The sequence below is a fragment of the Schistocerca gregaria genome, chromosome 2 (assembly GCF_023897955.1).
Source record: "Schistocerca gregaria isolate iqSchGreg1 chromosome 2, iqSchGreg1.2, whole genome shotgun sequence".
In the NCBI taxonomy this organism is placed as follows: domain Eukaryota; kingdom Metazoa; phylum Arthropoda; class Insecta; order Orthoptera; family Acrididae; genus Schistocerca; species Schistocerca gregaria.
The window spans coordinates 827,029,167-827,051,694 of NC_064921.1; the positions used below are offsets into that span (position 1 = coordinate 827,029,167).

General features: G+C 44.0%; 1 protein-coding gene across 2 annotated transcripts in view; it reads right to left on the reverse strand.

Annotated features, from left to right (window-relative positions):
* Nucleotides 1-5,275: 5,275 nt before the first annotated feature.
* Nucleotides 5,276-22,528, reverse strand: part of LOC126335180 (uncharacterized) — a 284,521-nt gene continuing 267,268 nt past the window's right edge. For both annotated transcript variants that reach the window (XM_049998172.1, XM_049998173.1), the window contains exon 4: nucleotides 5,276-8,187. In XM_049998172.1, coding sequence (XP_049854129.1) covers nucleotides 7,907-8,187 — 281 coding nt within the window. In that variant the 3' untranslated portion in view covers nucleotides 5,276-7,906. The remainder of the gene's footprint in view (nucleotides 8,188-22,528) is intronic.

Consider the following 22,528-nt stretch of genomic DNA (forward strand, 5'->3'; position numbering starts at 1 on the left):
TCCAAAGTGCGTTCACCGCGATGTCGCCAAACACGGATGCAACCATAATGATGCTGTAAAGAGAACCTGGATTCATCCAAAAAAAATGACCTTTTATCATTCGTGCAGCCAGGTTCGTCGTCGAGTACACCATCGCGGGAGCTCCCGTCTGTGATGCAGCGTCAAGGGCAACCGCAGCCATGGTCTCCGAGCTGATAGTCCATGCTGCTGCAAACGTCGTCGAACTGTTCGTGCAGACGGATGTTGTCTTGCAAACGTCCCCATCTGTTGACTCAGGGATCGAGACGTGGCTACACGATCCGCTACAGCCATGCGGATAAGATGCCTGTCATCTCGACTGCTAGTGATACGAGGCCGTTTGGATCCAGCAAGGCGTTCCGTATTACCCTCATGAACCCACCGATTCCATATTCTGCTAACAGTCATTGGATCTCGACCAACGCGAGCAGCCATGTCGCGATACGATAAACCGCAATCGCGATAGGCTACAATCCGACCTTTATCAGAGTCGGAAACGTGATGGTACGCATTTCTCCTCCTTACACGAGACATCACAACAACGTTTCGCCAGGCAACGCCGGTCAGCTGTTGTTTGTGTATGAGAAATCGGTTGGAAACTTTCCTCACTTCAGCACGTTGTAGGTGTTGCCAACGGCGCCAACCTTGTGTGAATGCTCTGAAAAGCTAATCATTTGCATATCACAGCATCTTCTTCCTGTCGGTTAAATTTCGCTTCTGTAGCACATCATCTTCGTGGTGTAGTAATTTAAATGGCCAGTAGCGTAACTTTAATATCATCGTTGTTGGTGAGCCATGTAGCGAATCGACCTATTGCGCCTGGCTTTCGTGCGCTCTTATCTTTGGTTAGAAGGCGTCCACTGGCGACTTCTAACAATAAGAGGTCTCTGGTGAACTCGCTCACTGTCAGACACTCCGCCGAGGAGGCAACTGGTTCTTAACTAGAAAGCTCATGGGGCGTGCGATCACTTGATGGTCGAGGGTTGGGGCTGTGCTTTCGACGACGGGTGTGCGGGCAGCGTTACGTCGTCGTAGTGGTATCGCGGGAAAGGTGTTCTTTTTTTCCCCACCGGGCCTAGGGACTGATGCCGTTTGTACCACCCTACGAGTCGCCACGGGGCCGCAAGCTGCACGTTTGCGTGTCTCCTTTATTACCCGGCGTGGAGCTGAAGTTGTTGCTTACGTTACATTTAGCAGTGCGTAGCGTCTGTGCAGTTGTAACTGCAATTATGACACGTTATACCAGCCGAGGGTCTTGTAAGGCGTGCTAACTTGGGTACTACTCGTTAACTGGGCGGACATCTGTGACAAGCCGATACACGCTAATTATCATATTGCTATCTAAATCATTTGGTTTGTTGACGAGATTCACCCTCCCGTAGTAAAACTTTCTTCTAATTACATGCTTGCTGTTTATTGGATTGGTCCTTTCGTAATTTTTCTGTTGTGATTACTGCAAAGTTTGGTGAGACTTAATAAAACTCCAGCTGTTGTCTTGCAGCCAGTTTTATGGAGTTGACCCAACCTGGGCTCTCTTAATTTTAATGGAACTGATTTTTTAAGACTGGTAGTGTGGGTCTTGCAATCAAAATATTTCTGCTCCTTGTAAATTAAGAAAAAATTTACTAACTTATTATAGCTCTCTGTTATATCACCTGGTACCAGGATTTTTTTAAATTTGTTCTTTCTGGTATTGTGTAAACAGTCTGCTATTGAAGGAAGGTGTGCAGCTAACTCCTAAATCTAATCCTCAGAGCGTGAGATTCAGCTATTTATTGCCACGCTATATTAAACTGCGTGTTAACTTTACTGTGTTTGTAATAATGTCCTTCCGTATGTTTCAGAACCAGTTAATTTGGGTTAGTGGGCCGCGTTCTTAGAAGGTGTCACGTATTATATCGTCCGACGCGAACCGCTTGCAACACCAAAAGGTTTCTCCAAATACTCTGTAAAAATCTCACCTTCAAATTTCTTAACACAGTTGTACAGGCAAACGTTTCATCTTCTGATTTCTTATTACAGTTGTTGTATACACCTTTTCTTAAAACATTCTTTAAATTGAAATAAATGTCACTGGATATGTCCAGTTATGGTTCAGTTGGACCTTACTGTGAGTTGGTGAAAGTTATTTCACGTACTGCCAGAAAGTTTTAAGAGTAGTTTGATTTTATTTCAATCCTACACCGTTAAGATTATGTTATTTTACTCTCAAATGTTCATTGATGTAAAGTATATTTGATGAATTTCATCAAACCTAAATCTTTGCCTTGTAGTGCTCTTAATATAGAAACTGGTAACTATACGCTTTCGTTTTGGATGCCATCCTTTTAACTTTGGTGATTTATGTGGAATTTAATGGTATTAATAAATTGTAATTCAAATGTGCATAAATAAACGATGTTCAGTCCCCATTTGGCCAGGTCTTCCTTGTACTTCCATCACAGAGGTGTACTGAGGTGTCTCAGTTGGACGGTGCTTTCTTGACGCGGCTAAGTACGTATGCGGATCTTGTAAATTATTTGCAGCTTTTAATGTCGCTTAACTGGGGGATTTTTCCTTTGTGAAATTTTCTCTAACAAGAAAGCATATTTCAGTCTGATGGAAGAAACAGGAGAAAAAGTGAAAAGATGAAACTATGTTGGTAGGAAAAGTGAACAATGTGAAAGAATTGAAATTGCCATGTGGTTTGTTGCTGGCGGTGAGGAAAAGGGAAAAAAAGCCAAAATTCAAACCTGCTCACAATGATCTTCGAAGCGGTGAGATGGCATAGACCTGTGCAGCGGAGATCTCATGAGTTTGTTCAAAATAAAGTAACAGCAATGCACCTTGCGGCAGGACCATGATTCAATAAATATATATTATTACAGAATCAGTTTTACAAAGATATTTTATTGCTCTTGAGGTTTGGAAACAAGTACCAATGGCAATTTACAAATAATCATTCATGTTTTATTTTATATCCTAGTATTAAATATAATTCAATACAGAAACTCACATTATTTTAACTAGAGCTACTGGAATGTTATAGTCTGCTAAGGTTCTAAGTACCGTCAGTAAATAATAATGCTTAGAATAATAATGACTAGAGATTATTTTCTTATAGCTGTAGTTGATGCAGTTTCAAAATTCTCATTCTTGCAAGTAAAAAACTTACTTAAGGACGGTGAAGTTCCACGTTCCTTCCCAGGTACCTAACACAGTTAAAAACCGACATATAACTTCAAAACTTGAAGAGTACTTCTTTCATCTGCTTTATTTTCACACGTTTTGAGCATCCAGTAGGCAACAACTCCGAGTAAAATCATAATAGCAGATTTGATTTACGTGTTTGTAATTCGTTGTCTGATGATTACTGTAATAGTTGAAACTTACAACAATAAAGAGTAAATATAAATTACATTTAAGATCCGCAGTATAAAATATTCGGTACCTTCTAAAGTTACTGTATTTCGTAGTGCAATCAGTAACTGAAGGGTTGGTTTACTGGAGCGAAATATCAAGCAACGAGCTGCAGCCACAACTGTGCAAAATATGTCGGAAGCTTTCTTTAACACGAGAAGCAGTGTAGACATGTCTCTGACAAAAAGAGGGCATCGCAAACATCTTACTCTATATTCGAAAAGATTTCAGGCTTGCAGCTGGTCGTCGTTAGCTTCCATCTACGATATTCTCAGGTGAGCCATCGAAGACTTGCTGAGGCCATTTGTGGGCAAATGTCCACATCATATACGTAACTCGGCCGATTTTATCAACAGACTGGGGGCTCTCCGCCTAAATACTTCTGATCTTTTAGTTAGTTTGGACGTGGTGTCTCTTTTTACAGAGGTACCTCTTGCACACTCCTTGGCACTGATTGGCAATAAGTTTCAGGTGGGAATCACTGTTTTGTTTCGCCACGCTCTCTCCTCAACATATTTTATGTTCAACCAAGAATATTTTCAACAGACTGACGGCGTCGCCATGGGTAGCCCCTTGTCTCCCTTGGTGGCCAACCTTTTTATGGAGGATTTTGAGGAGAGAGCACTTTAATCAGCGGCCTTCAAACCAACTGTTTTTTGGAGGTACGTGGATGAAACCTTCGTAGTGTGGCCTCATGGAGAAGAAAAATTAATGGAGTTTTTAGATCACCTCAACTCCATTCATGAGAACATTCGGTTTACTATGGAATTAGAGAAAAATGTTTGCCTCCTTTTCTTGGATGTGCTAGTTAATCGAAAGAGTGATGGCTCTCTGGGGCACTCGGTTCATCGAAAGCCCACACATACTGATTTGTATTTAAATTCGTCCAGCTGCCATCACCCATCGCAAACAATGAGTGTACTTAAAACACTTGTACATAGAGCTCATGTAGTGTCAGATGCAGATAGTCTGCCTGAAGAGCTTGCGCATCTGAAGAGGGTTTTCAAAGAGAATGGATATTCTACCCGGCAAATTAGCAAGGCACTTGCAATTAAGCCAAAGAAACAGGGAGTGGAAAAAGAAGAGAGCACGTCTACTAAATCTTTAGCTTTTATTCCTTTGTTGGCAACATTTCCTTCAAAATTGCAACAATCCTCCTCGGTTTCGAAGTGAAAGTAGTTTTCCGTCCACCATCGAATATTTCCGACCTGATGGGATCAGTGAAAGACGATCTGGTATTGCGGAAGGCGGGAATTTTTAAACACCTTGTCAGTGTGGCATGTCATATATAGGACAAACATTGCGAACAGCAGAAGAACGTTGCACTGAACGTCAGCGCTGTACTCGCCTTTTGGAACCTAGCAGGACTAAAATTGCTGAGCACTGCATTTCCATTGGACGCTCAATGGAGTATGACAAGACAACAATTTTGGCCATAGCAATATCGTTTTGGGGCTCCGCCACAAAAGAATCAGTGGAAATTCGCATGACAGACAATCTTATCAACCGTGACAATGGCTACCAGCTAGATAATGCGTGGAATCCCGTCATCTCTAAGATCTGCTCGAGACGAAGACGACAGAGTACTCCGATGGCCGCTGCAATTGACAAGACCGAAGACAGCTGAGTTCTGCAGTTCCACCAGCGAGGGCGCTGCTGGAGGGCGGTGTGGTTCGTCTCTCCATATGAATACTCGCTGCACGCTATACATTACGGAACGGAGGGCGTCTTCGTCAGTCTTCGACGGCTCACCTTAGGATGGCTGGCAGTTGTCCAGTCGAAATATCGTGGATGGAAGCGAACGACGACCGGCTGCAAGCCCGAAGTCTTTTTGAATATTTAGTTCACCGGGAAAATTAAAAAAAAATTAAATTTCACATCTTACTCTGTTTCTTGGCTTTTTTTCACTCCCGTATCGGAGTTTTTACTCTTGCCTTCTTACTGTTCGGAAAGGCTCGCCCTGCGTGTAAATTGACATACAAGCCAATGCGCAGGACAGGAAATGTTGCAAAAATATTTCCTGCCTACGACTTTGGGTCCTTTCAGATGCTTTTAGTATCGAAGTGCGACACTTCAACAAATCTCAGGAGGTTAAGTCACAATATGTTGTGGGGTTTCACCCCCTTGGGATCCCTGAGAGAGAGAGGGAGCTCGGGCTGCGAGCTCGGGATGCGTTAAGCATATGTATGTATGTGCGTGTGTGTGTGTGTGTGTGTGTGTGTGTGTGTGTGTATGTGTGTGTGTGTGTGTGTGTGTGTGATAGAGAGAGAGAGAGAGGTAACGATGGACTGGGTTGAGTTCGTTTACACTCGCGGCGGCGCGACGCCGCCGTTTATTGCTGGGAACGTAACGTGAGAAGTCACTGCAAGCGTAATTGCCACTTTGGGAAAGGGTAGGCTGGATTTTATGTCCCTAGCGGCACATTCAGAGACTCACAGTTTCGGTGTCGCTGGGAGAGATCATTACATGGCGCATACTGTAACTTACCTCTACAGACACCCTCTCTCTTTGCTTTTGGTCATGTCCCCCCGTATTTCATTTACTTCCCTTGAATATCTCTGCTACCGTTGTTTACGTTGTTTAAGGAACCACCTCTAAATTTGCTTTAAATGATCTGTGGAAATCAAAGAAAACCTAAATCTTATTGTTGGTGGTGGGGGAGGGGGGAAGGGGGGGGGGACCAGGGATTTGAACTGCTGCCCATCGGTGTGTCCGTGACTGTTTTTCATTGTTGTAGCAAACGATAGCAGTATTAGACTAAAGTTAACATTTTTATTTCGTTGTGTTCAAGAAATACTGTGAAGAGTATGGTGACATAAAGTAAATGAAGGATGTCTACTGCTGGCTTAAGGTGAGCTTCAGGTAAAAAGAATTTGTGCTGAAAAATCTTTACAAAGCAAAACTGTTCCCTTCTCTCATTCTTTTCTCATTTTCTCGCAAATGCAAATGTGGGATTTTAACCTATTATGTACAAAGGTAATATAGCATTCAAATGCTTAGATCTTTTTGTAATGAGTAAATGCATGCCACTGAAGATATAAATGAATCCGTGTTGAATGTAGTACTGATTTTGTGTTGTTACAGCTGACACCAAAACATAATCATTCTAAAAGTCAACACAACTTCAGCATAAGCTTACTCTAGTTATATAGCAATATACCAAGTCACTGAAAGTGATAGCAGTCACAATAATATCTTTATTTGAAGTTGTTTTGGATTGCTATGTGTAGATAGTGTCAGTAGTGTTGTATTTGTAGGTTACTTGAGAAATGCAATCAAGTCGAAGCAGCTGTCATAAAGATATCAACCAAATTTGGTACACATACTCCTTGCTATAGGAGAATCAGTACTGTGTGGGAACGAACTATCTAGCACTCATAGGGGCACAGGTATGGACAAAAATGGTTTTCTACCTCTGACATATAGACTTGCCCTACATGACAGGCATATTGTGCAGGTAGTATTGGCACACCTTACAGGGGCTACAAGTGTGGATGGGCATAGCTAAGCAGAGACAGGGGAGACAGTGATGGATAGACAGGAAGATGTGGAGAAAGAAAGGGGGGAGGGGAAGGTGGACAGAGAGAGATGGGAGGATCAGATGTGTCTCATATACTAGGTGTTGAAGCTGCAGGAAAAAGGCTAATATTCCATAACTGCATTGGATGTACCTGGAAGGAACAGTGGCATATGACTAGAAAAAGCGCTTACAAAATTAGCTGACTAGATAAAATAAATGCACTTTCCTAAAATAAAGAGCTACACATAAAGAGAGTGAACAAAATCGCTGACAACCACCATTTCTAAATGTATACATAAATATCCTAACACACTGACAAAGAAATATTATGAAAAATATTACTTGTTTTGTTAGTACAAAATCTATAACGGAAAGGCTGTTGAAATTTGAATTTGATCTTCTTTTTGGCACTTCATCTTAAAGTAAGAGACCTGGGGCATAGGCACAAGAAATAACCTCTCCAAAAATTACGTGGTAATCGTTTCAGATGTTTCACAATGTTGACATGTGTTTTCCCAATATTACATAATGTGTCCATGCTTTATCATCAATATCAAACAAATAAACCTTTCCTATCGAGCAGAACGAGTGTCGTAATTGCTAAGACATACTGCCAAATAAAAGTACAGTGTCTAGGTGCTGGAGTCAGCTCGGTGAAGCCTGATCTCACAGTGAGCAAGTTTCATGATGGTACACTGTAAATTCCACTGTGTGATTGGCGTGAAGTGGAAGCATACATCATGTCTGATATCCGATGAATGTGTATTAGGTGAACCAACAGGTATCTGCCGATATGACATCACGGCATTAGAGAGAGTAGGGACGAAGAAGTGACTTAGTTGGCAGCTGGTTGCGAGTATTGACGCTGCAATGAAATTCTCACACTAGAGGCCAGTATGTGAGGGTGTAATGTGACACCATTTATCACGGTGGCAGTGTAGCGGTGAGGTCAGGTGACACCAGGTGACGTCATGAGAGGTAGGCGCCATCGGCGTCGGCGCCTGTGTCGCGGCGGCGCAGGTAGTCGAGCAGGACGCGGCGGCAGTCGAGCTGATGGGAGCGGGCGCTCAAGTGCGCCGACAGTGTCTTGACAGCGGGGTGGCCTGCTCCCAGGCGCTCCTCCTCCACCAGGAACCTGAGCGCCTCCTTGGAGCACAGCTCGAAGCCAGCCAGCACCACCTGCCGGTCCCACGCGCCCCCGCATTCTTCGCCGCTGTCTGTGCCCTCGCCATCGCTGTCGTCATCAGCCTCTGCAGACAGAACACCACCACTCCAATGAGACACATCATACATATACCATAAAACTGGCCAATCTTATTAACTGAGGTATTATTTCCTGAAGAAAAAGAAAAGAGAGCGATGCAATACAAAGGAGTTACCCAAACATCAGTAGATGTTTTTTTGAATGATTCTGTCGCCATTTGACTAATAATTTTTATTTTATTGTTGTACAATCCAGATTTCAGCACTAGGATATTTTCGAGTACAAAAACTTATTTATATTTCAAAAGGCATGAGACAGCTCTTTTGATATACAAATGAATTTTTGTACTTGAAAATGGTCTAAAGCCAAATCTGGATTCTATAAACAAAATAGAAAACATTACCGTCAAATGGGGCAGCATTGTTCAAAAACTTAACCCTTACTGTGGCTCCAGACAAAACAAGAAATGATATTCATGTACAGACAAACAAAATTATTACAATTTTAGAAAAAATTATGGTTTGTTCGAGAGAAACATCTTCAAGAATTGAGCAAATCATTAACATGTTAGTCCAACTCTAGCTCTTATCCAAGCAGTTATTCAGCTCAGCACTGATTGAATTATTTATGTCAAACATGCACATTAAATCTCCAAGTCCAAGGTGGTTGGAAGGCCCTGCCCATAATGGTCCAAACGTTCTCAGTTAGGGAGAGATATGGCGACTTTGCTGGCTAAAGTAGAGTTTGGCAAGTAAGAAGACAAGCAGTGGAAACTCTCGCTGTGTGCGAGTGGGCAGTAGCTTGCTGAAACGTAGGTCCACGATGACTTTTCCTGAAGAGCAACAAAAGGGGTCAAAGAATATCGTCGACAGTACTGCTAAATAATAAATGGCTTCCCAGACTATCACTCCTGGTTGTTTGGCCGGATGGCAGACGACATTCGGACTGGTATCCCACCAATGTCCAGGGCGTCTCGATACATATCTTCTCTGGTCATTAGGGCTCAGTTCGAAGAGGGCCTCGTTACTGAAGACAGTTCTACTCCAGTCGATGTGATTCCAGGCCGAAGACGATTCTGAAGACGCCCGAGACAGCAATGGGATACCAACTTGACTGCTCCCGCTGTATGGCCCAACAACCGAGACTGATGGTCTGGGTTATCACTTCTTTTCATAGGAGGACCCCTTTGGCTCTCATCCACAGTACCCTTAGAGCACAGTGGTTCGTCGACGATATTCTACTTCCCGTTCTGTTGCCTTTCATGACAAGCCATTCTGGGCTTACATTTTAGCAAGATAATGCCTGCCTGCACCGTACTTATCTCTGTGCTTGCCAGTCCTATCTTGGTCAGCAAGATAGCCGGATCTCTCCTCAGCTGACAACGTTTGGAGCATTATGGGGAGGGGTTTCCAGCCAGCTCGGGATTTTGACGATGTAACGCGCCAGTTGGACATAATTTGGCACGATAACCCTCAGGAGGACATCCAACAATTCCGTCAGTCACTGCCAAGCCGAATAACTGCTTGCATCAGGGCCAGGGATGGATCAACACGTTATTGATTTGCTCGTTTACTGAAGCTCTTTCTCTTGCATAAATCGTCCAATATTTCTTGTCTGCACAAGTACATTACATCTACCGATTTCCATCCCATTCGGGTAATTGGTTTGTGGGTTGTCGTTTTTTGTCTTAGAGTGTACTATGATTCTCGTCAAAATTCAAAATATAGGTCTGCTGCAGTGTGTTCTCGCTCAGTGCTGTTATTTTTGATGGAAGCTACAAGTGCGTGAATTATACCTGAGCCGGTCACAAGTGGGAAAAAGTTGTTGCAGATTTTTTAGAAACTTTGTGCTACTGTTGATAATTTTGAAGAGGTGCTTAACTGATTGTAAGTTGACATAAAATAAGTTGTATGTGCTGACCATCCTGTATAAGAGTTAAATTTTACAAAAATCTTGTTCATCCGCTGAAAAACGAAAAACGTTATTTCCGTAGACTATAGGAGTAACTTGGTGACAGCACACATACCTGCAGAAACTAGTGTAGCAACTGAAAATGTGTAAAACGATTGTTATTAATGAAATTACGGACATTTGTGAATGGATTAATTAAAAAGATGGAGTGTATTTCGCATTATAACTGTTTTTGGACATAATATACAGCTGCTCAGAATATGTGTCACGACTATGATTCTGATACCACTGACCTAGCTTCAATTAATTAGCTTACTTAGAAGATTTTGTGTTAGGTGTGAGTGCTGTCACCTGCTTTTTCTCGTACGGTGCCACTGAACAGAAGCTTAAATAAGAGTGTCAAAGTTTTGATTGATTACTTTGCTTATTGCAATTTAGTCCTTTTCATCAGTATTTAGTTTCAATGAGGGTAGGTCTATAATCACTTGTATTTTAAGTAAATGAGAAATATAAACTTCAGCAAATTATCAGACTTTGTGTTTTTCTGTGTATGGGCCAAACAAAACTTTTTAAGACTGGGCAATTTTGTGATAAAGTTACACTGATGAGCCAAAACAATATAACCACATGTTCAGCAGCAAGTTGGCCCAATTTTAAAACACTATACATGGCTATTCTGCTTGACATGGATTCTACAAGTCCTTGATAGGTTTCCAGAAGTATTTGGCAAGAGATGTCTACTCACAGGGCACTAAATTTCCCGAAAATTACGATACGGTGGTTTGTGGGCACGCAGGTGGCGCCTGATATGTGTCGCGGGGGTACAAATAAGGGGTATTTGCTGGCTAGGACAACAATGTGAGTTCACTATCACGCTCCTCAAACCATTTTTGCGCAATTCTGGCCTTGTCTCCCGGAGAGTTATCCTACTGGAAGATGTCATCACCCTCAGAGAAGACTTCAGCCATGAAGGGATGCTTGTGGTCCGCAATAACGTTCACGTGTTTCACTGTTGTCATGGTGTCTTCGAGTACTACCATAGGTCCTATAGAAGCCCAACTCAGTATACCTCATAGCACAATTCTGCTCTCATCGGCCTGCATCTGTGGCGCGGTGCACGTTTCCAGCGACCATTCGCCTGGATGACAGCGTGTAAGGACCCAACCAGTTCAGTGATGATGTGTCCACTGCAATCGTAACTGCCGATGTCGTTGGGTCATCACAGCGGAGCTCCATGTTCAACAATTGTCTCTGAACGGTGTGCTCCGAAACCATGTGCCTGCACCAGCATTGTGCTCTCTCGTCAGATCTGCCACAGATTGCTGCCCAAAGTGCGTTACACGGTGGGGGAACCTCCGACCTCTAAGTTTTGTGATGAGACGTGGACGTCCTGTACCATACGGCCTACGCCGTATTCCACCATCCGTCAAGCACTTTCCACAGGGTGCAAACGACGGCAGTATGAAAACAGCCGATTAGCTTCGCCGTTACAGAGATTATTCCAGCCACAGCGCGACAACAATGAGCCCCTTGTCAAAATCGCTTATATCACTGGATTTCAGTATTTGCGGCCCGTATCTTTGCTATAATGACTGCCTATTCGTCTCTCTTCCGCTTAAATTCTTTCGTTACTGCGTCTCGAGCCCTCAAAATCACTAGGAGGCATTCAATTTCGTGGTGGACAGTGGTTATAACATTTTGGCGCATCAGTGTATAGCTGTTTGTTGTAGTCAGTACATCTTTGTAACAGACGGATTAAATTTACTTTTGCTGTCTTAAACTTCATATCAAAATGTTGCCCTGAGTAGTGTAGTGGAGTAACTTCATGATAATTAATGTTCCGTACTCAGAATACCTTATCAATATTAACAATAAATCTAAAACCATCGTGCCTATTTGTCTTTGAACACGCTAATCTCCAAACCTCTCTCTCTCTCTCTCTCTCTCTCTCTCTCTCTCTCTCTCCCTGTCCGATCAGATTTCGAAAGGACCAACGGTACCGACTGACAGTCGTGTCACCCTCAGCCGATAGGCGTCACTGGATGCGGGTATGGAGGGGCGTGTGGTTAGCACACCAATCTCCCGGCCGTTGTCAATTTTCTTGACCAGAGCCGCCACTTCTCAATCAAGTAGCTCCTCAATTGGCCTCATAAGCGCTGAGTACAGCCCGCTTACCAACAGACCCGGATGGTCACCCATCCAAATGCTAGCCAAGTCCGAGAGCGCTTAATTTCGGTGATCTGACGCTAACCGGTGTAGCCACTGCGGAAAGCCCGCTGGGAATCTGCAAAACTACTAGGCATTTTCATGGAGTTTTTGCTAGTAACTTGAGCGAAGTTTGGGCCACTGTGTAGGCTTTATTACTTCAAAATCGGATCACGGATAAAAAGATCTTCGTACCTATTACAAAAACGTATGTACGTATGTTCCACATCTCCTCCGAAACCACTGGACCGATTACATCCAAACTTGGTACGCGTATCCTTATTGTCTGGAAAGAATCACACTGTGGGTAAGAACCACCTACCTCAACCGAGTGAGGGATTGGGGTGAGAAAGAAGTGTAGGCCACGACGCGTGAATTTTTAGATTTTATTCATCCTGTATTTGAGAACGAGAGCACTTAAGGACTTGCAAATTAACTTCACACGTAATTTCAAACCTTTATGAAACTTCTTCTCACTGACACGACTCCCCGTCCCACATAATAATGAAAGGAAAAAAAGTTCATGGACTACAACATTTACACATGAGGTACGACGTTTTAATTTATTACTTTTTTTACTACTAACTGTATTCGCGATACATTTCGCAAACACTCTTCACATATGCCACTGAATGTACCTGCAGAGTTGTATCAATCTGTGACACACAGTATAGGATATATGACGTCATAAACACTGAGACACTCGAAAAACTGCCGCATCAACTATGACGTTTAAATTGAATATTACTAACCCACTGAACCAGTGTCAATGAAATTTGGTAAGGAGATAGCTGCAATTCTGAGGAAGAATACAGGCTATTTTAGAAAGTGTGTAGTACAATATGCTTATTGATTTGGAGAATATAACGCGAATTAGGAAAAAAATATGTACTCTTTGAAAAAGTTGTAGCGAATGCTACACGCTGATACTGCGGTCGGCGCGTGCCATATTCACTAGCGCCAGTCTCAAAGTTATGCGGCACATTTCGCGCGCGAGTGCGAAGACAGAAGAATGTCGTCCAGAAGATAAGCGATTTTGCCTCTTGGGGCGCGGTGATACGCCTGCAGCGACGCGCCACATTTATCCTTAGAATAGCAGGACAACTAGTGATTCTTGCTCTTTATTTGAGACGTTCTGTTATTCTTGTTAAAAACAACGATCGTACCTAACTTAGTAATGTGTTTTTGAGAGTTAATAAACTTGCTGAAGTTCCATCTCGTTTTTGATTCAACAGAAATTCGAGTGCGGGATACTCTCATATAGTTACTCATCCTTTCGAAGATATTTACTTTTTGGCTTTGTAACTTTATCTTACTCTCCTCCCCAGGGCCCCCTTTTCCTCTCCCCTCCTTCTCCCAGAGCGGATTTTCCTCCTTTCCCCCCTGAGTCCCTGCACTCCCTCCTCAACTGTGTCCCTCCCACGTCCTTCCCTCCCCAGCCCTCTTCGATGCGCCTCCGCCCGTCTCTCCCCCTCTCCACCCTTCCCTCCCTTCTCCCTCATCTCCAGCCCTTGGCTGATCCTGTGTTTGATCACCGTCATCAGTGTGCTACGTCGGTGTTGTGTTTGGTGCTGTTCTCCTGTGCGTCCAGAGCTGTGATTTTAATTGTGTGTTGGACTTGAACATAGTGTTACTGTCAGTGATCGTTATGTGCTAAGCCGTCCATCGCTACTTTTATGCTCCAGCCATACTTCGCCTTGTGTTCTTTTAATTGTCCCGGTGTGAGGTCTTTTTTGTGTGCAATACTTTTTTTTGAGGTTTTTATCTCCATTTTACAGTCGCCCCCTTTTTGTCTGTTCTCTTCCATTAAGTTCCCCCATTTTATGTTTATGTAGGCTATGTTTTCTCTTTTACAATTTTAAATGTCTTCTATTGTATAGTTAATGTCTGCCAGCCCGCCCCAGATGTTGAATTGAAGTAAAAAAACACTTTTATCATGTTTGTGAAAATGCTTTTCTTGGTTGGTAAGTGCTATATGATACGATTCAAAGTAATGTATACAATGTTTATACAATCTTCAATATGTTCATTCCCTATTTCCACACTGCTTTTTGCATAATGTACACGTTACATAACGTATAGCTATTATGCACATATTGAGCATTCGAGAACGGCAGAACTTAGTGACTTGTAACAAACTTTACGCGCAATTTCAAACCGTTGCAAGACTTTTTCTCACTGAAAACCCCTCACAAAATGAAGAAAGGAATAAAGTTTATCACTTACTAAATTTTTGCTGTTGCTGCAGTAAAACTAACGCATCAGGCATGATGTCACGGCGTTCACATTACTTGCTTATTCGCTGCTAGTGCTGTTCGTAAATTCATTCGCCAAATGTACTTACAAAATTATACCACTGTACTACACATGGTTCAGGAGATATGAAGGAAGCAGCAGAAGGACAGCGGGAATTGGAAGAGGAGATGGACAGAGCAAGGGAACAGGAGGAGACGGACAGGATGAGGACAGGAGATGGACAGAAGGAGGGGAGTAGGGGATGAACAGAGAGAAGGGCCAGGGATATCAACAGAGAGAAGGAGGAGAAGGAGATGACAGAGACGGGGGCAGAGGATATGGACAGAGAGAGGTGAAAGGAGGAGATGGACTAATACAATTGAAATAAATATGTGCTGGGTCAACACTGAATACTCCGTTAGTTTCACATAAAAACTGTGCTGGTACTATGATTGAAGGATGTCGCAGTACACTTGTGTTTAGAATTATATTACAAAAAGCGCTAAAAGTATTCTATGAGATGTGTGGAGTGGTGCTGGACCATGTTGACTTCTTGCCACAATAATTCAGCTGGCAAATGTTGAGCCATCTGGAAGACACTCACCTGAAAATGGTTGAATGGTTGCCAGCCGAAATATTGTGGCAAGAAATCAACATGATCCGGGTGCAATCCCAGAACCTCATATAATATGCAGTACGCCGGGAAACTTCAAGAATCACAACAGTGCTAAAAGTTGTGCTGGTGTAAGCTGTCGCCAGCACACCAGGCGGAAAAGACGTTGCCAGAAGATCGGTAATACACATTGCAGCAAGTGAGCCTATCAGGAAAGAGGCCAACGACAGACTCGTAAACGACGGCCCGCCAACGCCCTGTCGACTGCCAGTATTTAGATCGCCATCGCGGACTGGAGGAGGAGTCAATCGCAGTCAGTCATCCAGTGAGTCACCGCGTCGAGACACCGGTCGCAGCCCAGTCACAGGGAGAATCAGTCAGTAACTAGCAACCAGAGCTGTGTATTTAGCGGGACTTGTGCTGCAACAGAAGTGAGGCTAACATCGACTATTACAGAAGAGCTTGTACCGCATGGACTAGCTTAAGATAAGCTTTCTGTTCTGATTAATAAAGAACCCTGTTAACACATGCGTGCAGTTGTGTTATAGAAAGAGGGTACCAGCCACCAAACAACATCCTCTTCTTGATGCCCGTGGTACAAGCCTACAATGGCAATGAGACGACGCAAAAAAGTGTCACGAAGATGCCCAATTTTACGAAAGGCTGCAGATCTTCGTAATGGCCATGACGGACCGTGTTTGGTTGCACGATTAACGAAGGCTGTCCATAAAGTAACTGTTGGGGGATAAATAAAATACTTGAATAGTAAAAGCAAATTTGTTGGAGCAATCTTGAAACTGTGCATTTATATTACTTCTCCACTGCGAAAAAGTAAAATAACTGTGTTCCGCACTCAGGTCCAACGGACCGCAACATGCTGGCCGAGGACTGTTTCACGATCTGCCTCTCGGATGCCGTGTGGAGCCGAATGGTGTCAGCACAGCGCTCTCCCGGCCGTAGTCGGCAGACTTGTCGTCCAAGTAGCACCACGAGGCTGAGAGGGCCCCCTTCCAGACCTCTCATGGAAGTAATGTCCCTGGCGTTACCGAGAACTGAACCTAGTTTCTCCGCATGGCAGTCAGACGAGTTGACCACTTTTTTAAATTACTGTTTCTTGTTTCCCAGAAACCTTCAGACGTATAAAGGAACTTAACCAAAAAAACTCGTAGAAAGATAACGGTACAAAATATGTACTATGCTGGATGTTATGCAACAGTATAAACAAATACAGCCGCAAATGTTAATCCTTGTTGCATCTACATCTACATCTGCATCTACATACATACTCCGCAATCCACCATACGGTGCGTGGCGGAGGGTACCTCGTACCACAACTAGCATCTTCTCGTCCTGTTCCACTCCCAAACAGAACGAGGGAAAAATGACTGCCTATATGCTTCTGTACGAGCCCTAATCTCTCTTATCTTTGTGGTCTTTCCGCGAAATATATACATTGGCGGCAGTAAAATTGTACTGCAGTCAGCCTCAAATGCTGGTTCTCTAAATTTCCTCAGTAGCGATTCACGAAATGAACGCCTCCTTTCCTCTAGAGACTCCCACCCGGGTTCCTGAAGCATTTCCGTAACACTCACGTGATGATCAAACCTACCAGTAAAAAATCTTGCAGCCCTCCTCTGAATTGCTTCTATATCCCCCCTCAATCCGACCTGATAGGGATCCCAAACGCTCGAGCAGTAGTCAAGAATAGGTCGTATTAGTGTTTTATAAGCGGTCTCCTTTACAGATGAACCACATCTTCCCAAAATTCTACCAATGAACCGAAGACGACTATCCGCCTTCCCCACAACTGCCATTACTTGCTTGTCCCACTTCATATCGCTCTGCAATGTTACGCCCAAATATTTAATCGACGTGACTGTGTCAAGCGCTACACTACAAATTGAGTAATCAGACATTACAGGATTCTTTTTCCTATTCATCTGCATTAATTTACATTTATCTATATTTAGACTTAGCTCCCATTCATTACACCAATCACAAATTCTGTCCAAGTCATCTTGTATCCTCCGACAGTCACTCAACGACGACACCTTCCCGTACACCACAGCATCATCAGCAAACAGCCGCACATTGCTATCCACCCTATCCAAAAGATCATTTATGCAGATAGAAAACAACAGCGGACCTACCACACTTCCCTGGGGCACTCCAGATGATACCTCACCTCCGATGAACACTCACCATCGAGGACAGGCCAGACTGATCAGTGAGTGACTGGATGGAAGCCTTCGACCCGCTTACCGATTTTACGTAAGACCAGAATTTCCTTGGGTTTTCAGCAAGATCATTTGCTAAGGTATGACGGTCGTAGTTTTTGAATGCTTCGCGCATCGCTCTTTTTACAGCAGCACGAATCTCTACTAACTTTTCCCCGTCCTCATTCACCCGATCTTTCTTGTACCGCGAGTGCAACTGCCTTTGCTTCCTGAGCATTCTCCGAATTGCGCTGTTAAACCACGGTGGGTCTTTCCCGTCCGTAACCCACTTTTTCGGCACATGCTTGTCCAATGCGTGATTTACAAAGTGTATAAAATTTGCCCATAATTCTGTCACGTCCATCGTACCGGAAACACAGGTCACAGTTGTGTATCTTAAATGTACTTCAGGAAAGAGGCAGGTATTGGTAACTGTTACTGAAAGACATCGATAAAACTGTTGCCTTTCTTGTATTAATAATAGTATTTAAAATATCCATTTGAAAGCGTCAAAAATCACTTCTTTCATCGTGCAATATTGTCATATAGCGTAACAACATCTGTAATCTACTCTAGCGTCAGATAGAAAGGGGACAGTTAATCTAAGACGCCATCACTGAATGTTGTTCGCCTCTTTGGAATGTATTCTTGTTCTGCATATCTCATATCAGGCCTTCTTGTCTGCAGCTCTTTCCTGACAGGATAAAACTGTTCTGCTGCACTTATAAACTACAAGACATCCACATCCAGTTGACGCACCTCTTCAGTTCCCACCTCGACTGCGTGTTCCTCAGCCACATTGATCCCAACTCCCGCTAAGTGGTGTTGCTTCAAACATTCGACCTCCACCATCACTCGCAGTAGCTCTTGCCTTCTTGCTGATTACCAGTAGTTCTCTTCTTGATTTTCCCAAGTTTCAGTTAACGCCGAGACATGCATCGGTGCTTCTCCATGGCCCTTTAACTCTATGACAGCAAGTTTGCTAGGAATTTTAGAATTCTGTGCCTGCCTGGTGTTCTTCCGAGCTCTGTCAACCACTTGAGCTACCTGGCCATTTTGTTCTGGACCTGTACGTTTCCCTTGAAAGTACACGAAGCTATAAGGGGCAGTTAAATGAAACCCGAAAATCTGCCACGGCGGGACCTTGAAATGGTTCAATTCGGAAATAATCACCACACGAGTTACACATCTGTCCCAATGGGAGACTAGAGATTCACCTCCTGTTTCGTAGAACGCGGTCAGCCGCTGGCGGATCCACAACCGACGTCCACATCTGTCTTTCTTCAGGTCGACAAACACACGGTCGATAAACCCGGACTGTACGGAGGATGTTGCAGCGTTTTCCTACCATGTCGCTGATACGGAGAGTGCGTGCGATTGGCAGTGTGGGGGCGGGCTTTATCGTGAAACAGGATGATTTTGTCCGACAGCATTCCTGGATTTATAGCGCTTCGCACTTTCTGCAGAGTGTCTTCATGGCGCTGCCCGTCGACTGTGGTTCGTCCTTCGGGGAACTCGACGCCCCTACACTCGAAAAAAAAGGTCACCCTGATCTTATCGTAACTTGTGCGAATAGTTTATTTAGCGGGAGAGATGTGAGGTTCTTCCATTGTTGGATATGCCATTTGTCCTCAGGCTGTCGGAATGCTGTCGGATGGAACCATTCTGTTGCACAATAACGCCCACCCATACACTGCCAATCGGACGGAGGATCCGCTTCAGCGATTTGGTTGGGAAACACTACAACAGTCTCCGTACAGCCAGGATATTTCACTGTGTGAGTTCCACATCTTTGGAGACCTGGAGAAAGAAACACGTGGACGTCGGTTTCAGTCGGACAAGGAAGTGCAACAGCGGGCGCGGTTCAAAATGGTTCAAATGATCTGGGCCTTATGGGGACTTAACCTCTGAGGTCATCAGTTTCCTAACTTAGAATTACTTAAACCTAACTAACCTAAGGACATCACACACATCCATGCCCGAGGGAGGATTCGAACCTGTGACCGTAGCAGCAACGTGGTTCCAGACTGAAGCGCCTAGAACCGCTCGGCCACAGTGGCCGGACGGCCGCGGTTGTCGACCCGTTAACGGCCTACCGCATTCTTCGAAATAGGAACTGATCGTTCCAGTGGGATAAATGTCTTAACGCGTATGGTAATTACTCTTGAATGGAACTGTTCCATGGTCCCGTTGTGGCGGATGTTCGGTTTTCATTTGATTGTCCCTCATAATATGTCCAATCCTCCCCAAAAACACATTTTTCAGCATTTGAGAACACGGTGCACAATGTCCACTTACCTCCAGACGCGAACATTTGATCGCCATTCAGATTTACAATCTGATTATGATTACCGTGGCCGCCGCAAGAGATGTCCGCTGCCAGAGACTAGAGTACAGCAAAGGGGCCCCAAGCACGAGCGACGGGTTGCAGCGTCCGTCGTCAAGTCAAGTGTGTGAGCAAATCGTAGACTGCAGCGATCGATCGCTGACCGCACGGAATTCTCATGCAGTCTGACGTATCGCATGCGATGTGAGGAAATGTAACTCCATGGCTGCGAGTCGTTTTTCTACGAGGGTTATTAGGAAAGTAAGGAACGATCGGTCGCGAAATGGAAACCACAGTGAAAATCCGATGAAGTTTTGCACAGGTGTGTTAGGCAGTGTCTCTACTATGGCGGTCGATCGCATTACGTCGTTAGTTTTAGTTCTGAGCACACAGGGAGCACATGAAGATGCCTAGAACAATAGTGTCTCCGGCCAAGTACGAGGGCCTGGTGAGAAATTTCGCCTGAAGCTATGCAGCCAACATTACATAACAATTTTCAGCCGCATTCTGCAGGGATAATGAAGATGTTCCTGCTTAGTTTTCAATTGGAAATGTTTTATTACCCACAATACAGCCCAAAATTGCCACCTTCTGAGTTTCATCTCTGCTCACATGAACCGCTGGCTATGAAGACAACATTTTGGTACAGACAACGAGCTGTAGGGCAGCGCAGAGAATTGGCAGAAAGCACCGGCGGCTGCCTTCTATAACGAGGGTATTGGGAATTTGGTACAACGCTACGACAAACGTCTAAGTCGGATCGGTGACTATGAAGATAAGTAGCTAGAAGCTGTAGCTAACTGTTGCAAATAAAACAGTTTTGATTTTCGCTGTGGTTTCCATTTCGCGACCTATCGTTCCTTACTTTCCGAATAGCCCTCGTAATTATTAAACGCCGTTGCGTCGTTCCCTTTCGTTTTGCTTTGCCAGTGCTCTATAAGAATTTCACATTAGATTTTATAGTTGCTCAGGGAGCACGAACCACTCTGAAAAGTGAAGTTGTGGCTGGAATTGCCACTTAGATTAGGAACTAATACAAAAATAGGAACATGGACATCTTCTGATTTTGCAGTGATTATAGTTTTGAACGTTGTGCGGTAGACGTAGAACTGACGGGAAGCTCGTGGTATTAGTCACAGTACACTGTGCTCCAGCTGATGATTTTGGGTTGTTTATGAAACAATTGCACGTATTATTAAAATTTTAACTTCCAAATAGAATGACATAACGCAATATTAAGAGGACATCTTAATTCAAATCCTTAGGGCAGATCTCTTATACGGCTGTATTACACCGCCATACCCAAATCCTCAGTCATTTCGTATTATCTAATTATCATCAACACAATTATAACCAGGTTTATGGTAATCAGCAGAGCTGCTATTGACAGCATTTCTGTAAATACACTGAAATTGCAAAACACGTTATGTAAATAGTTGGAGTTCAACTACCGTACAAGATTAATGAACGTAAAAGGAACTGATTGCTAAAAAATGAAGAAAGAACTGCATTAGCACACTGGAAAGCTGTGTACAACCCACTCAACGCCAGTGAAAAATGTAATTATATTCTATGAAATAACCTACAGCTCCCACGAAAACCATTTCGTAATAAATTTAAAAAGTCTGCAGTTCCAGTTTCTTAAATTTATTGTTTGCAAGAATTAGTGGAGATACGGAGACGAACGGCCACTGCTGCTAAACATGGTAGTTCATTCTCCATAACAGATTTTTCTCGGTTCAGTGGTGTTCGTAATACTGCTTGAAACTGCTCGGCAAATTGCTCGTGAGTGCTGTATTAATTCAGAAATATTATACTCAATTTGTAAGAGGGCGTTTCACCTCCTTATGGGCGATATCGGCACGTATAAAAAAATGTGTGTCTCTTACTTTGCTCTATCAACGTATTCAAAGCAAATAAAAATCGAAGTGCATCACTTGGGTAGGTTTACTTGTTAGTAGACTTCAGCCCAAACTGTCGTCTACGTACCCATCGAGACGCGCGGGCGATACCCTTGTCTAAGCTGGTGGTAGGACCTATGCCGAAACGTGACACTCAAGTACTTAGTTTTTTAGTTGGTTACCGAAATACACTCCTGGAAATTGAAATAAGAACACCGTGAATTCATTGTCCCAGGAAGGGGAAACTTTATTGACACATTCCTGGGGTCAGATACATCACATGATCACACTGACAGAACCACAGGCACATAGACACAGGCAACAGAGCATGCACAATGTCGGCACTAGTACAGTGTATATCCACCTTTCGCAGCAATGCAGGCTGCTATTCTCCCATGGAGACGATAGTAGAGATGCTGGATGTAGTCCTGTGGAACGGCTTGCCATGCCATTTCCACCTGGCGCCTCAGTTGGACCAGCGTTCATGCTGGACGTGCAGACCGCGTGAGACGACGCTTCATCCAGTCCCAAACATGCTCAATGGGGGACAGATCCGGAGATCTTGCTGGCCAGGGTAGTTGACTTACACCTTCTAGAGCACGTTGGGTGGCACGGGATACATGCGGACGTGCATTGTCCTGTTGGAACAGCAAGTTCCCTTGCCGGTCTAGGAATGGTAGAACGATGGATTCGATGACGGTTTGGATGTACCGTGCACTATTCAGTGTCCCCTCGACGATCACCAGAGGTGTAGGAGATCGCTCCCCACACCATGATGCCCGGTGTTGGCCCTGTGTGCCTCGGTCGTATGCAGTCCTGATTGTGGCGCTCACCTGCACGCCGCCAAACACCCATATGACCATCATTGGCACCAAGGCAGAAGCGACTCTCATCGCTGAAGACGACACGTCTCCATTCGTCCCTCCATTCACGCCTGTCGCGACACCACTGCAGGCGGGCTGCACGATGTTGGGGCGTGA